At 44.9% G+C, this 16,627-nt stretch overlaps 1 protein-coding gene across 1 annotated transcript in view; it reads right to left on the bottom strand.

Moving 5' to 3' along the window:
- Nucleotides 1-16,627, bottom strand: part of Clnk (cytokine dependent hematopoietic cell linker) — a 64,533-nt gene that overhangs the window by 7,111 nt on the left and 40,795 nt on the right. The window contains exons 7-10 of the mRNA XM_004624667.2: nt 15,655-15,695; nt 8,260-8,390; nt 7,199-7,276; nt 2,787-2,942 (exon numbers count right to left, since the gene is read on the bottom strand). Of these exons, the coding sequence (XP_004624724.1) occupies nt 2,787-2,942; nt 7,199-7,276; nt 8,260-8,390; nt 15,655-15,695 (406 nt within the window). The remainder of the gene's footprint in view (nt 1-2,786; nt 2,943-7,198; nt 7,277-8,259; nt 8,391-15,654; nt 15,696-16,627) is intronic.

Here is a 16,627-nt window from a genome sequence, read left to right as displayed (position 1 = left end):
AAAAAAAGGACTTGGTGGACATACACAGAGTGTTCCACCCAAACACAGCTGAATACACGTTTTTCTCAGCTGCACATGTGACGTGGCTTTCAAAGGGACACCTTAACCTAAGCATTTGAAAATGCCCTAAAGCTTTTCCTAGAAGTGAGAAATGGCGTATGTTGGAGGGAAACACAGAGAACCCGACCTGGCAAGTCTATCGCTGTAGGCATCTGTTCAAGTGGGATTATATTCCGGTTACGATGAGGACTCACTGGCAGTGATAAGCACACAGCATCGCCATGCACAGGGGCATTCACAGCCCGCAGGCTGTTTGTAGTTGTTGACTTGCCTGCCGCCTTCCCACACAGGGAAGGGCGCATGGCCGTGTGCCTAATTCTGATGCAGCACGTTTTGAGCAGAGCTCTGTGTGGCTGATGATGCGGTGCTGTTTGTACTCACGCCAGTGTGCACTCACGCTAGAGCACCCCAGGCTGGAGCAAAGGCACGGAGCTGACCACACCTCAGCCTTGCCAGTGCCGCCTGCTGCTCCCTCACTTGTGTGTGGCTCCCAGAGAGGGGCTCTGAGCCTGACAAAGGATTTGAGGTGACTTTGTGCAGCCTGTAGATGGGGTTTTCACACAGCCCCTGTCCAGCCTCTGTGGAGGACCACCGGAGCAGCTCTCCTTGGGAGAAGAGCAGCTGTCTCCATTTTGGCTGAGCCTGACCCTGTTTCCAGGTACTGATAGGTACAGAGCTGGCTGGGCCTTCTTACCCCTTCAACTGGCTTTAAGAAATGCGTATTTGTCTAGCCGAGATGCTGGTGGTAGTCTTTGAGGACAGCATGCGTGTTTCCCTGAAAACCCACACCCGCTGCTCTGTAATATGAGCCAGGTGGAGACAGGATGAAGAGCCATTGCTCTACACTGTTGGCTGGGGTTGAGCCTCGAGATAGAAGCTATGACTTCCTGGGGCTTGAATGATTACACATCAGAGCTGAAGCACTGGACCCTAAAACATTAGACACTATCTCAGTTGTGTAATGCAGATTGCTCCCCACATTTCCTTCTCTCTGCATATGCCAGAGTAAATGCAGCCTCCTACCTAGCCCAGCTCACAGCACTCACCTACCTCCCGCGATGCTCAGCCACTCATCCTCAAGGCACTCCTCCTTCATGACTGAATCAAACCTGGGTCCAGCCCTGGGTCGAGGCCTTGGTTCCAGATGGCCATCACCATGGCTGGAGAGGGCCCCTCGGCCCCACCTAACTATAAATATGCCTTAGTGTCTTTATTTTTGCTGTGGGTTGCAGCGGAAGTGGTAGATGGGAATTAACTTGGGATTCCAATAACTTCTCCATGGGATTGCAAATATAAACCTCCCGGATCCATACAAGGAATAAAAGGGCTATTATTAAGCCTCTCCAGTGATCTCCACTACAGTACATATTGGAGAACAAAAGCTTCCTGTGAAAAGTCTCCTTTTGTACAATGCTAGTGAGTGAGGGCTTTTAGAATTCAGTGGATTAAGTAACAGCCCCTTGTTTCTTCCCACTGCAGGAGGCCAGTGGTCTAGTGCCCAGTGTGGGCAGGTTGGTCTCTCCTGAGTCCTCTCTCCTTGGCTTGCACATGGTGTCTTCTCCACGGCTTCACCTTTCCTCTGGGCCAGGCTCCTCTTGTCGAGGAGCTGGTTGTGCTGGGTGAGGCCTCCACCCCATCATCTCACTTAATGCTGATTGCTGGCTTCCTCAAAATCTCTATCTCTGGATCCAGACACAATCTGAGTCTTGGGTTTTAGGACTTCAACTTGTGAATTTTGGGGGAGAGTGAGACAGAATTTGGCTCCCAACACACGCATGCACACCAAGATGGTGGTCTGGAGGTGCCCAATGGGAATCGGGGAGTTACCCAAGTTGAGACTAAGACCAGTCTCAGCTGAGGGAAGAAGTAATGTAGTGTGTCCGAGCTTATATCCTAAGTCACCTTAAATGGTGACTTAGAAGAGCTAGCTTGCTTGCTCCCTCCCTCCCTCCCTCCCTCCCTCCCTCCCTTTGTGTCCTTCCCCTTCCTGCTTCCCTGCCTCTGTTTTCTTCTCTTTTCAGCAAAAGGTGAAAGAACAGCCTTTACTTCCCTTCCCAATCGCTGCCTGTGTGAATTTGGTCATTTATTTAATTTTCCCTGTCTTAGCTTCCCCACATCTAAGATACAAATGATCACTATACCAACCAGCCCCTGAGGGGTAAAACGCAAGGCAATGCAGGCATTTTCTGTGGAAACATTTCCTTCCTCACCAGTTTGCTTACAGCTATCAACAAAGGCATAATGACTCATTCTCCTGCCCGTCCACCCATCAGCAGACTGGCACAGAGGGTGGGCACCCTCGCAATGGCGCCGAAGGGTGCTGACTCACTCACACTCATGGCAGGGATGCACTGCTATAGGTAATTCATGCCAACAGACTGGAGGTGACCACAGTGGGAATCCTGCACGGTGGACCCAGGAGGGGCCGTTAGACCACCTTCCGGGGATGGCTCCTGGGAGGCGGCATGCAGATGCTTTTGCAGCAAGAGCTTTCGTAGCCAGAGTGTGACAGAAGTTCGAGTGTAGGGATGGGCTCTGGCCTGGGCCTCAGCACAGGCACAGGCAGGGGTGCTGGGGGGAGGGGGCGGAAGGGGCAGACTGCATCTCCCTTTTCCCATGCAGCATCTTTTCTCCTGGCCTTTGGTCGCTGTGACTCCACCATCCCCTAAATGCCATCTTTGCCTCTTGTTGTGGCCCAGCAAGGGCAGCAGGGAGGTCACACCCACCTCATTTCCTCTGAGTCCTGTCCCCAGTGCAAACTTTTGGGTGCTTTCCAGGAAGCGGATCTTCACGTTGTACACTTTGTTCCCATAAAATATTGTCAAGACGTATGGCTCTGCCGTGGACTTGGTGGAACAGTCTCGGACCAAGAAGGCACCATCCTGAAGCAAAGAGGAGGAACAGTCACCCTCCGTGGGAGACAGCAGTGATGCCACGTCTGCTTTGGGCAGACCAGTTGTTGACTGAATTTAGTTCAGTGTCCATTGCTCGTTCACATGAGCGAGGTGCCCATCCCTTTCGAGGTGCCCATCCCCTTCTCTTTCAAACCTCCCCTTACCCTCTGCTGGCCTGGGTGTGGTGCCCACAGCCTTTGCAGGTATTCAGGTCAAATGTACCAGCTTATCTTGTGCTTGGCTGGCCCCCGGCCCCTGCATCCTGGCCTCTGGCTCCTGGCTCCTGCCAAGCTACCATTTCCCCAAGGCACCACTGCGTAGGGCTGTTGGTCTTAGCATCCAGGAAGCAGCGGTCTCTCCGCCCCACCCAGTGGTCTCCCTGGAAGCTGTCAGAGCTCACACGTTTTCTGTCCTGCTGGGGGCCGAGTCTGGACAGCATGGGAGCAGCCACAGCAGGCTGTGGGCGGAGCCAGTCAACCAGACCTCTGGGTGGGGAAACAGCGCAGGACCAGGCTCTCCAAAGAAGCGGGGGCTTGTCGGTGCCCCATCCGCAGGACAGGGCACCCTACCAGGAGGGAATACCCTGGGGCAAGGCAGGGGAAGGGGGAGGAGATGGGACAAAGGCCTGGGGCATCAGCACCCCAGAAGGTAAGACTGTTGAGCAAAGGTTTGCAGAGGAAAATCAGTCTGAGGGGGGCTGAGAGTGGGCTCAGATCTCTAGGGTAAAAGGTGGAGAGTGGGTCTGTCCTCCAGGACCTGGCACAGGGCTGAGCTTTACAGTCACATTGGGTTGCTGCCATGCTGAAAAATATGGAGAAACTTGTGACTGTAATTGTGACTACACTGGTGGCTATAAATGGTCTACACAGGTGCTAAACAATGGCTTACATCTATGGGAAGTTACATCATTCTCTACATAGATCATATATAATAGTTATATATGTAGGCATGGGTTATGTGTAATATGTATTTCTATGTACATATATATATAATACATATATACATATGTATACATATATGTATTTATATACATATAAATATATACATACATATATATGCTCATATATGTATGTATATACTTGTTTATTTCTTTGAGAAACAGTCTCATTGTATAGTCCAAGTAAGACTTGAACCCATAGTCCTCCTGCCTCAGCCTCTCTCTAGGATTAGAGGCATGTACCATTTCACTAGGAATTATTATCTGCAATTATATTTATAGGGTTATTCACCATATGTGTATATAATTATATGATGTATAATTCATATTTATAGTTTTATATGTACTACCTATATAATTATAATTGTAATTATTGATATTTATGGATACAGATGATTATATACATCACAATGGTAATAATGCTATGTATTAATGTAAATACACCAAATGATCATATAACTGACCCCACTATCATCTTTAGCTGTTAGGACCTGTGGGAAGCTGAGGTTTATTGTCAGTTACCCTGAAGGGCTAAGCAGGTCATGTACAGTTTCACTTGATCTTCACATAAACTCTCAGTGAATATTTATCCACATCTTATAGGGGAAGGAATTAGGGACTAAGAACTGAGAAGCCCTCTAAACCTCACAGTTAGTGCATAGAATATTTAAAGTCACCCCAATTTCTTATTCATTAAACCCAGCTGCCTACAAGTCTATAAAGCAGGATTGGGAACTTTTTTGGAATTGGATTCTTCCTGAAATATTCAGCCACAGCACCAGCACTGCCAAAGCTCAGAGAAGGAGGGAAGGCCAAGACTCACAGCCAAGCGTTGATTTGATCATTTTCAAGTCTGCAATGAATTTGTCAAAATAAAGTTGAGCAACCCTACAATTTAAATGAAGATATCTTTCATAAATGGGGAATACGATTTGACAAACTGAGAGAAACAGAAAAGGAAATCATGGAAAGGAGAATATAAAGTCATTCAGCTGAGATTGTCTTCCTAGTGCTTCTTGGGAAGAAGTGGCACAAGGGGAGGGAATGGAATATTCATGGGACATCTGGGTGTCACCCAGGGGACACCAGGTGGCGTGTGTGTGTGTGGTGTCCTGCTAGCGTGGCCCACATGTGCGTTCCTGGGTGCTGCTCCCCCAAGAGCAGCTCTGGTGATGGGAAACAGAGCCTCAGATGCACCTGTACGTGGACGGGGAGAGCAGGAAGGGAGGCCGAGCCTCGGGCCGGGCCACACTCTGCTCCTGCCACTCCACCCTTCAGGTTCTCACACCAGGACGGCAGGCCCTGGGGGCGCAGCATCACCAGGTCACCCACAAGTTACCACGAGGCTGTACTGAATGGCCATGGCTACCAGTGGCAGCTGAGATTTTGCAAACAGGCAGCTAATTTTGCACATAGTTTCTGCCACTTGTCCACTTTGTGATGAGATGTTGGCCTAGCACTGGCCTTCTCACCCAGGAAACAGAATGGTTCCTTTTGTTCTTAACATGTTTAAGATCTTTTGCAGATAACGGCATTGGTTTTCCATTGCTTATGTGACAGATTACCATGGAAATAATTGATCAAAACAATAAATTTATCCTTTCAGTTCTGGGAGTCAGAAATCAAACGGATCTTACTACACTAGAACCTTTAATGGGCAAAAATCTGTTTCCATGGCTTTTCTGGTTGCTCAGGGCCACTAGAACTCCTGATCCACAGTTCCCGTGAGTGTGACCTCCACTCCCGTCATCGGATCTCTTTTCTCACTTTGACTCCTTGCTTTCCTCTTATGAGGACTACTGTGACCACATCAGACCTACCCAGATAGCAGAGGATGACCATCCATGTCAAGATGCTCCACTGCATCGCATCTACAGGTAACCTAAGGTGACAGATTCGTGGTCTCTAGGGATTAGGATGTGGACACCTTTGGGTAGGGGAGGTCACAATTCTGTTTGCCACGGAATTACATAACTTGCATATGGCTCATTTTTCCAACTTCAATTCTGCAAACCCATTTATTAAACATAATTGGAGGCCTGGTAGCTAGTCAGTAATTAACTAAATCTATCATTTTTGTCTTTTCTGACTTTGGTGAAACGTTGGTGCTGAATTAGTCTTGAGAAACATTCTATAACTTCTGAGTAGCCTGGTGTGTTTCTCAGCACACAGTAGTCACTGAACATTCATTTGTTTTGTGATGATGGTTGTGATGTCACTTGGCCTGATGGTAAGCATCCCAGTCCTCCTCTCCCTTTGGCTACATCCCAGGTTTGTACCTCCCCAACCCCTTTAAGCCAGGTTTAGTTAAGTGAGTTGGGACAATGATACATGTATGAGCAGAGGCAAAGCATGTTCCTTCTGGGAGCATGCGTGAAGACGTGTGTGTGGAGAACTTAGAAATGCACTAATCCCCCAGCAGCCTGGATTAACCAAAAGAAGAAGTGTCTCACATATGGATTGCAAGCAAGCAATGACATATGCTGTAAGGCATTCAAAAAGACTGAGACCTCACGGTGATTTGTTACTGCAGCATAACCTGCCGTAACTGCCATAACTTGCTGACGATTGCAGCCTTTAAGATCCCTGTTCATTTCCTAGGAAGTAAGACGCCCAGCGTGGTGGTGCATGCCTGCGATCCCAGGACTCAGGAGGCTGAGGCAGGAGGAGGAGGATGGTTGTGAATTCAGGATCAGTCTGGGCTACAAAGTGAGCTCAAGGCCAGCCTAAACTACATAGCTGTGTAGTGAGACCCTGTCTCAAAAAGACGCGCGCGCACACACACACACGCACACACGCACACATGCATGTGTACACACACACACACACACACACACACACACGAGACTAAGTTCTACTTGCACTTTTGGAGGACTTCTAAGAAGATAGAATGTGAAGACAGAGGAAAGCACCCTCTATTGTGACCCTCATGTCCCAGCTACTACATTGAATAAAGAAATATATAGGCAAAATTATTCATGAACTAGAAAAAAACCCCATACATCTCATAAATGCTGAAACCAAGTTTTAGATTTGAAACTTTCCATTTCTAAATAGCGCCTCCCCCTCCTTTTATTTGTGTAGAACTAGGAATCAAACCCCAGGCTCTGCACGTGCTCGGCAAGCACCCTCCCACTGAGCTGTGTCTTGAGCCCTCCAGTTTCCCTGTGCAACCTCCCTGGGACCGCGAAAGGCCAAGGTGACGCAGGCAGCGCCATGTCTGAGCGTGCTGCTGCTTACATCCGTGACTTAGGAGCAGAAAAGCCCCACCCCAGAAGCACCGCCAGGCCCCCACAGAAGCCAGTACCTTGCTCTCTTGCATTAATGCATCTTCAACCACCTGGCGACTGCGTTCTCCGACGTACCATTCGTTGTGCTGAATATCCTACCGCACAGGTTCCGTGAAGAGCATTTTAGTATCAAAGGGAGATACAGACTATGCACGAATTAATTCAAATTTTACATTTCTGCCATCAGTGCACATTACTCATGGCCATTTATGATGCGTATCTCATGAAGCTTCATCCTTGAACCTGGAGAAACCCGCTGATGCTAGGAGAAGATGAACCCAGAAAAGTGACTGCCCCTGGGGATTCTGAAGTAGGTGGGAATGAGAGTGAGTGACTGTGGGGAGGAACCGGAGACTGTGCCCCATCAATTCAGGAGGGCCCCTCCTGGCCACCGTAGGCCAGACACTAAGCCCTCCATCTATCGATGCTTCCTGAAGCTGCGCCCGTCAAGTCTGGCTGAGGTGGGAGGAACGTCATCTGTGGAGCCTGCACTGCCTTAGTCATCCTACAGACTGCAGGAAGGAGATTTGTGCAGACTCACAGCATCTTCCTGCCACTCTCCTGGAGCTGCGTGTGACACAGTTGACATTTGCGCAGCAGCAGAGCTGGCTTTCTCCGGATGCCTTACTACCTTATTTATATTGATGATGATTGGTTTTAAATTACTTTGATTATAAAATGCATCATAACAGGGAGCAGGAAGGGCAATAGAGAGATGCGCCCTGGGCCAGCAGTTCCTTCCCTGAGTTCGCGGGACCCTCATGTCGAATTACCACCCCACAAAGCCCTTTATTCAAGATCCCAATCTGTCCCTCCACTCTATCTGTGCAATAGGGATGACAGGTATTGTTGGTCCCAGTTCTACAACGGCCCTGGAGGCTTACAAAGTCAAATTCTGCCATATAGTTAACAAAAGGAGAGGCATGACATCAGGTATTTGGTCTCAATTTCTTTTAGCAATATTGCAACCCAATAACAGCTGGAGGGGAAAAATTTAACATCAATCGTAATTGCAATGAAGTGTTACTGGGATGCTAAGCATGTGCAGAGGGGCATGGAAGGGCCATGTGTGCCTCACCTTCGCAGCAGATCTCAGGGGCAGAGGATTTCTCCAGCTTGAGTTTGTGGGCAGTGAGCTTTCACCAGGGCCACAGCTGGTTGGAAACTGGCACCTCTGAGGGCAGGAGGACTGCACCCCGCCTTTATAATCTGGAAGAGGAAACACATTTAAGCATGACTCTGACATTCTCTCAGCCTGCCTCTCTCCACTCCTCTTAAAACCTGGAAGGCACAGTGAGTGCGACTGCTCTGGCTTGGATTTTTGGAAGATATCTTATTCAAAATGAAGACCATGAGCAAGGCACTCCATTGGAAGCAAGGGGTAGTGTTTGTCACCAATCATACATTGAGACTTGTCAAGTGCAAAGTGGAACTTGGGAAGCCTGCTGCTGCCTTTGACACACAGCAGTGTTCCACCAATGACATTCTGATGAAATTGGTGGTGTTATTTGCAAATGTAATTTAAAAAATATCATCTAATAGCATATTGTCAGGGGTTGGATCCAAATGTCTCCCAACAACTCACAGAGTGCCAACTTGATCCCAGCTAATGGCACTGTTGGGCAGTGGGAGAGATTTAAGAAGTCAGTTTAGGAGGGGAACGCCCTTGGAGAGTCTGTCAGCACCTGGATTCCATCTTCTCTCTCTGGTTCTGAGCTTCTCTACTGCCATGAGTTTGTGTCTCCCACAGGCCCCAGTGACAGGGCCGTGTGACCATGAACTAAAACCACTAAGATGGGCACAGAAATAAAGCCTCTTTTTCCTTTTAAGTGATTTCACGTATTTACGTAACAATGGGAATCCATCTGACACATATATGTTAATACTGAAGATGGATTTTTCTGTGAATCATTATTTTCACATGATTACTGCATGCTACAAAATCACCCTGAGGAAAGATGATTTCAAATGCAAAATAGACCAGTGCTTGTTAAAGTAATAGAACACTAGGAGCTCATGGATAGGGTTTTAATCTCACTTGGCACCTAAGCTTTAAGACACTACCTCTTAGCAAAGTTTTGTATATTATTTCTGTATATACTTCCATCAAAGTAAAATCCTTCTAGCAGTATATCGTAACAAATGTCTGAAAAAAAAATCTCCCTAGGCATAACAAATGTCTGTAATCCCAGCTACTTGCAAGGTGAAGGAGAAGGATCTTAAGTTTGAGGCATGCTTCAGCAACTTAGCAAGATCCTGCCTCTAAATACACACACACCGCAAACAAAGGGCTGAGGGGCTTAAGCTCAGTGCTCCCTGGGTTCAGTCCCCAGTATCACATATGTAAATTCATAAATAAATACATAAATAAATGAAGTACATTGTGTATCCTCCCTGTAAAACAAAATGTGAATTCAATGAAATTTGGTTTGTAAGGATAATGAGGGATCGGTAGAGATGGTGGACAAAGATATTTGTAAGCATGTTAGTACTTGCATATAGGAATAACTGCTAAAAATAATAAAAACTTGATAGCATAACATCCTATATAAGTAAAATACTGGATAAAAATTACATAAAATGGAAAAGAGGTGGTCAGTGTTGTGATAGAATTATAGGCAGTTTGAAAAATACAACTGAATTTACAGCCCTGGTTAACAGCTTAATAAAAACAGTGGCTCCAATACAGTTTTTGGATGGACTAATATTACAGAAAAAGAGCAAATATACATGCCATATACCATAATATTCAGTGTTTATTGGTATTTATTCTGTTTCTTGACATTGAAGAGCCAAATTTCTTTCCAAGATTACTCAGAAGAACAAACAAAGGGCTGGGGAGATGGCTCAGTAGAATAAGCACTTCCCTGGCAAGCAGAAGGGCCTGAGTTCAATCCCCAGTTCCGGAAGAAAAAAATAAAGTACCAGAATAACAAACAGTACTCCTGATCAGTTGAAATTTCTATTTTGTTTTATTTTCAGAAAATGTGTTTGTTCTTGCCTAGAGGCTGCCAAAGTCCAAGTGGCTGTGTAGATGGAACCAGTGACAAATGTGCCAGACTCCTTTTACCGGGATCCACTAGACCAACGTTGTAAAGGGAGTTGGTAAGTGCTAAACCACAACCTGACCTCTAGCCAAGGCCCTCTGGAGGAGCTCTCAGGAGGACACCCCTGATTGCATCAACCTTTCTCAGCTCAAAGCAGCTGGATGGAAGCACCAGCCCTTCTCCCCTCCGCACAGTTAGGGAAGCCTCTTCTAGAAAGCTCAGCTAGGTAGAAATACTACAGGCAATCAGACAGGGCTAGGCCCTCGACGGAATCATGCAGAAGGTAAGAACACAGTGCAACTTTAGATGAGCCAGAGGCCCATCTAATAAAGCATCAAAGCCACAATAGCCAGACTTACATACTTGACCATGGGATAAACGGAAGTCTGAGACTATTGGTACCATTCTTGTGAGATTTCCTGTATAAATAAACCATTATCTCATTAGGGGCGGGTGGACCATCCTCATCCCTCCAACACCCTAAGACTAGGGCTACTAAAACTTGAAATTTCTATTTTGATGATATCAGTGATTGTGACTTTTAAGGTTGACCTAATAGAGGCTGCTTATCTATCTCAAAATAATTGTTGCACAAAACCCATCACTTAAAGTTTAATTGCATGTATTTTAGTATTAAATTCCACTTACCCATTTATGATCTTGAAAATAGTAGCAAAACTAAAGACATGCCTCTTTTTAAACTTCTAAAACTTTAACTTTCAAATGGTAGAATCCATATCCTCAAAGCATTTAAGCATTCATTTTGGACGTATCATTTAGGAAAAAAAATTATCAACTTCAGGGTTTTAAAATTCAAGTGTTCTTTTACTTAAAATGTTAAAGGTACAAAGAGAAGAATAATTTCAGAATGTATTTCTTTAAAAAAGGAATGCAGAGGCATGTGGAGACGAATCCAGTATATTACAGGAAAAAAAAAAATAGGTTAGTGAAAAGTAGGTTAAGTGGGAGGAACAGAATAACTTAAAACATACTGAAATGTTAGTAATCACAATAAATACCAAAAGTACAGACTTAGCATTTAAAAATCAGATGTAGATTGGTTTAAAAGTTCCAGGGTTGTGCTACTTGCATATATATAAAGTAGAAAGGCACAGAGAAGTTACAAGTAAGAAGAGGGGGAACTAGAACCTAGGTTACCCTAGTAAGAGAGAGGTAACTGAGATACGCCAACATGGAATAGACATTAAAACTTCATTTGAACTTGCAGTGAGCTGGTAGTGAAGAGGCCAGGACTATCTTCCCAGCATGGGTGGAGGCAGTGAGAACTGTCTTGAGAGAGGAAAGCTGTCAGCAGCACTGCCTGTCTCTTTGCTTATGCTCCATTCGTAACAGCGTTCAGGGCTCATACACTTTTTATGATATTTTGGCAATGGATCTATTATTTCTTTATCCTCTGTGCCTCACTTGAATATTAAAAAAGTTCTATTTTAAAAAGACCTTTTGTGGGCCTGGGGAGATAGCTCAGTATAACAAGTGCTTGCCTGGCAAGGTCCTGAGTTCAAGCCCCGGTACTGAAAAAAACAAACAAACAAACAAACAAACAAAAAAAAACAAAAAAAAAAAAACAAAACACCAAAAAACAAGAGCTTTTGGAGACATTTGTGCATTTGTAGTCTGTTTAGAAAATGAGTTAAGCATTTAACTTAACTCATAATAAGACAAAATAAAAACCAAAACAGTGGTTACCCAATATTCTTACAAAGGCCTGGTTGAGTAGTTGTTGAATGAATGAAATTCTAAGGACGTGTTCCACTAGAATCAGTTAATTGATTTCATTCCAAAATAATGGGTGTAGTTAACATGGAATGTTCTTTGTACATTAAACATGCATTTGAGTCTTATAACCTTGTGAAGTATGCTCTTTTTACTTGGAAAATGGTGCAGCCATGAAGACATTGACAACTAAATGGAAAAACGTGGGTAGGTGATCAATATCATGTGGGAACAGGAAAGGGATAACAAAGATCACAGGTTGTAAAATCACACTGTCAATAATTACTAATATTTTAAAATTCTTGCATAGCTAATGCTCAGCACAGACCCTGTCTCTGGTCATTTTGTATGTGCCAGTTGTGTGTGTTGCTAATTTTATACTTTAAATCTAGAATGTATCCCAGACATCTCATGGTAGGGAGATGGGGCTTTTGCAAAGTGACTGGATCTTAAGTTTATATTCATCAGCGAGCTATTATGAGATGGGTCCTGGTTGGAAGAGACGAGTCTCTGGTGACCGACCTTTGGAGGGCAGGTCTCCCTCCCTGGCTTCCTCCTCCTCTCTCTACCTCCTAGGTGCTGCTAAGTGAGAAAATCTGCTCTCCCACATCCATCTACCAGGCCATTTTTTTCTTGAAGCCACCCAACCATGCATGGAATCCTCCGAAGACATGAGCCAAATTGAAGAGTGATATTGTTACTATTGTGGAGTAAAAATGAACATTTTTTGACCCTCTTTTGACAGGTCAGTCTTATTTGTTTTGTGATTCATTTGCTTGGATTCTTCATACTGTAGCTTGAACTCATTTCTCAGAGAAGTGAGCCAATTGTGTTTATCAGTGACTGAAATTGTACAAATAACTAAACTGGCTCTTTTTGTCGTTGTTTTTCTGTGGTAGGGTTTTCTTATTTCAAGACGGATCTTGAGCTTGCATTTCTCCTGCCTCAGCTTACCAGAGTTGGGATTATAGATGGGTGCAACCATATCTAGCCAAATTTTCCCAATTTTTTTTTCTAAAATAGGGATGATAATAGCTATATTTCAAGGGTATAAGTTTCAGAGTTCTGTGTGAATGTCTACCTTTGAGACATTCAGATGAAAGCCAAGAGGCTTTAGAGTTCCTGGTAGATGAGGTCTTTTTGAGTGCAGAGACTGAGAGCAATGTTTTTGTTTTTGTTTTTGTTTTGCAGTACAGGGGATTGAACTTAGGACTCTGCGCTTGCCAGGCAAGCACTTATTCTATTGAGCTATCTCCCCAGCCCCTAGAGAGCAACCTTCTGTATACCTAGTATTGCCGGTGTGCTGACGGCATGCATTGCAAGTGCATATGAGCTGGTTAAGAGGGGGTGGGACTGTCGTGGCAAGTGTAAGAATACACTAAAGAGTCAAGGCTCATTTTGATTATAAACCATGTGCTTGGTAGACGTCTTTTCAGTAAAAAAAGAAATAATAGGCCAAGACATTTGCCCTGTCCATTCTGGGCTTCTGGAAGGAAACTTGCTGCTTCTCAGAGGAATGGAAGATAATCTAAAAGACTCCACTACAAAAATCTACATGCGTCCCTAGCATGTTGACCAGACTTGTGTTGGGAAGGCTGTTCCCTTCTCCACCACTTCTGTTCTTTCTTCATTGGTCTTTACTTTGCATTTGTGAATGAGTTTAATCTTACAAGTTAAGACTCTGGATTCTTTTTTAAGGTATCTGCTTCTTTCTTCTTGCAATGTATTTTTCAGTGCAGCTGTCCTCCCCCCCCAAGTAATGCCCTTTCTGTTCAGTACCTGAACTTAGCACCTAGACTGTCTTTCATGTCCAAAACCCAGATCTGAGTCTTAGCACTGCTCTTAGCATTGCAGTTCCCTGGGTTAAGCACAGTTCTCTTTGTTCACTGTTTCAGGAGTTATCTCCTATTTATAGTGTATGCATTAAGGGAAATGAACTTACCACCTAGTACCTAGGCTACAAAATTGTAAGTCCCAGATGCTGTATGGAAGATTTGGAATAAGAAAACTTGGAAATCCACTAAGGTCAGCTGGGCATGCAGGAGGACAGGCACCTCATAAAAGAAAGCCACTAAGATGTACCCATGGCTGGGCATGATGGTACAGCCCATAATCCTAGCATGTGGGCAACTTGGTAGCTTAGCAAAGCTCTATCTCAAAAAACAAAAAATTTGAAAGAACTGGGTGTATGTCTTAGTGTAAAAGCTGTAGATTTAATTCCCAGTACCAAAAAATAAAATATAAAACTAAAACCTATCCCTTGCCTACTACGTGTCAAGCAAGTCCCTGTGTGTGTACAAGGGCATGTGTGCAACACGTGGCTATTAATCTATAAGCCATTATTTGAATTGTATGGGTGAGGGACTATGAAGCTTAACAATGCACTTGCTCCTGATGATTGCATGCTAGGGACAGAGGAAGCACTGGGACTAAGATCAGTAGAGGTCCACACCCTCTCTACCATAGGCCACAGTGTCTGCCTTCTTCAGGTCTAAATTCTCCTTTTTGGGTCAGCAGACAGACTGCATGGCTAGTCCTGAACATAGAATATATAGAATAGAGAATAGAGTATAGAATAGTAGATTTAGTTTGGGCAAAATCATGTTAATAATGTCAAACCCACCACTAATAGTCATAGGACACTACTTCTATGTTGCCTTAGTGTCAGTCTACTTTGCATCAAGTGACCAAAGACCTGAGAAAATCAACTTAAAAGGATAAAAGATTTGTTTTGGCTCCCAACTGTGGAGGTTCCAGATCAGTTTTGCCTGACCTGTAGCTGTGGGCCTGAGGTGAAGCTGATCAGGCCAGAGCTACGCCAGCTGCCCAGCAGTGCACAGAGCAAAAGGGAGGGGAGGGGCAGAGACAAGAGGTGCCTTCCCAGGACCTGCCCTGTGACCTCCTTCCTCCACTCAGGGCCCCCTCTTAGAATTTCCATCGCCTCCCACCGATGCTGTCCAATTATGAATCCATGAGTGAATTAATGCCCGGATAAAGCTAATGTCCTCATGATCCAGTTGCTTCCCCTAAAGGCCCCTTTCTAAACAGTGTGGCATAGAGGACTAAACCTTCACCAGGTGAGCCCCTGGGAACCACTTCTTATCCAGACCCCAGCACTGAGACCTCTACATAGACTTGCTATCCTGGGTTTTGTCTTTATAAGCAATTGGCAAGAGAGGTCAGCTGTATTTTTTTCATTTCACAGTTGTTTTTCTCTTAAGATAAACCTGTCTTGCACCCAGTGGACTTGGAAACATTAAAGGTTTTCTATAACAACTGTTGGAGAGGAAAAAGAGCAGAGGGTGGAATTAGTCATAAACCATGGGTGACTAATTGACATAGCTACTTTGGAAAGTTCACCTGAGGAAATTGAGGGGACAGGTAGCCTAAGCAATCCCCAGAAATTCAGTTTTAGAATGAGATGTGATCCTATTGTACACCTGGGAAGATATCTCATGACCTGGGAAGACATGGGAGGACAATTGTTACAACTGGAAATGGCCTCTGTGACTAGATGGAGCCATCCGTTAAAATCATGTCAAATCCATCCAGTGAAATGCTATCAGCCAAGCAAAATGAGCTAATCATACCTATACAGATCAGCCCACAAAGATGAGCCCCCATGCAGGAACATTGTGGCATGCAAACTGCTTACCTGTGAACTTGGTAATTCTTACTTCAAGTGGCCTTACCTCTGTCTTGCAGTTTGTGGCTTCTTGGCAGGGAAGAAGAGCTAAAGGAAACGGGAGAGTTAGTAGGTGCTAGAACGCTCCATGCTGGCTCCGGTTCCAGCCGGGGGCAGCATCTGTGGTTAGGCTCTGATGTTACAGCTATACAGCACTTCATAGTACTGCAGAATGTGCTAGAAGGCTTGTTGGCTTTTCAAGGCAGTGAGGGCCTGGCTCTCCTGTCTTCATAGTGGCAAATATTAGACGTGGAATAAGTTGGTCAGCCTAGTGCTTCCCACGTTAGTAGGTGCATTGTCATTAGTCTACTGTTTAAAGCCAAGAGCTGAGACTTGCCTTATGGTTACAGTCCCAGAAACTGGTATTTGGTCAGGCTCGTACTCTATTGAATTTATCTAGCAATTGACAATCAGCTACAGCTATAAACAAGAGTTTACACATTTTATTACTTCTTGAAATGTGAGCTGAGTGACAAAATGGTATGGACTACCATAAGCAATTCCATACATGGCGAGAGGATTATAAAGCCATAAGCCAATGAAAACAGCAATATGCATTTCTAATCATAAGAGTAGTATTACCAACACTGTTCATCAGTAGCCTTACTTCCCACCCAGCTCTAATTTTCTGGTTCACTTTGTACTGTGGTCCACATTGTCGATACAAGCTCCAGGTGCTCAGAGAGTTAAATCTAATTACATGGGCCACATTCCGTTCCAAGGTCTGTGCTATTGGCAAAAGTCTCTGGGTTAGCTAAATGAAACTCCACCCTTTCTAGCACCAGGGAAATCAGCTGCATGCGTTTCTCATTCTGGTCTCCCTTCGGAAGCCTAGGTCCTCACAGGCCAGAACGCCAGCAGGGGATCTGCCTGCCGTACTCTGCTGCCAGCGCTGCACAGACTTCCGACAGCAGGCCCTTGACTATGAAAATGTGATCCTTAGGTTAGAAAATAGTGGAATTCTGTTACATGCCTGTGAC

This window comes from Octodon degus, unplaced genomic scaffold (assembly GCF_000260255.1).
Source record: "Octodon degus isolate 3935 unplaced genomic scaffold, OctDeg1.0 scaffold00006, whole genome shotgun sequence".
Lineage (NCBI taxonomy): Eukaryota > Metazoa > Chordata > Mammalia > Rodentia > Octodontidae > Octodon > Octodon degus.
Note: the sequence above shows the minus strand (reverse complement) of the source record. Positions and strands in the feature narration are given on the sequence as shown.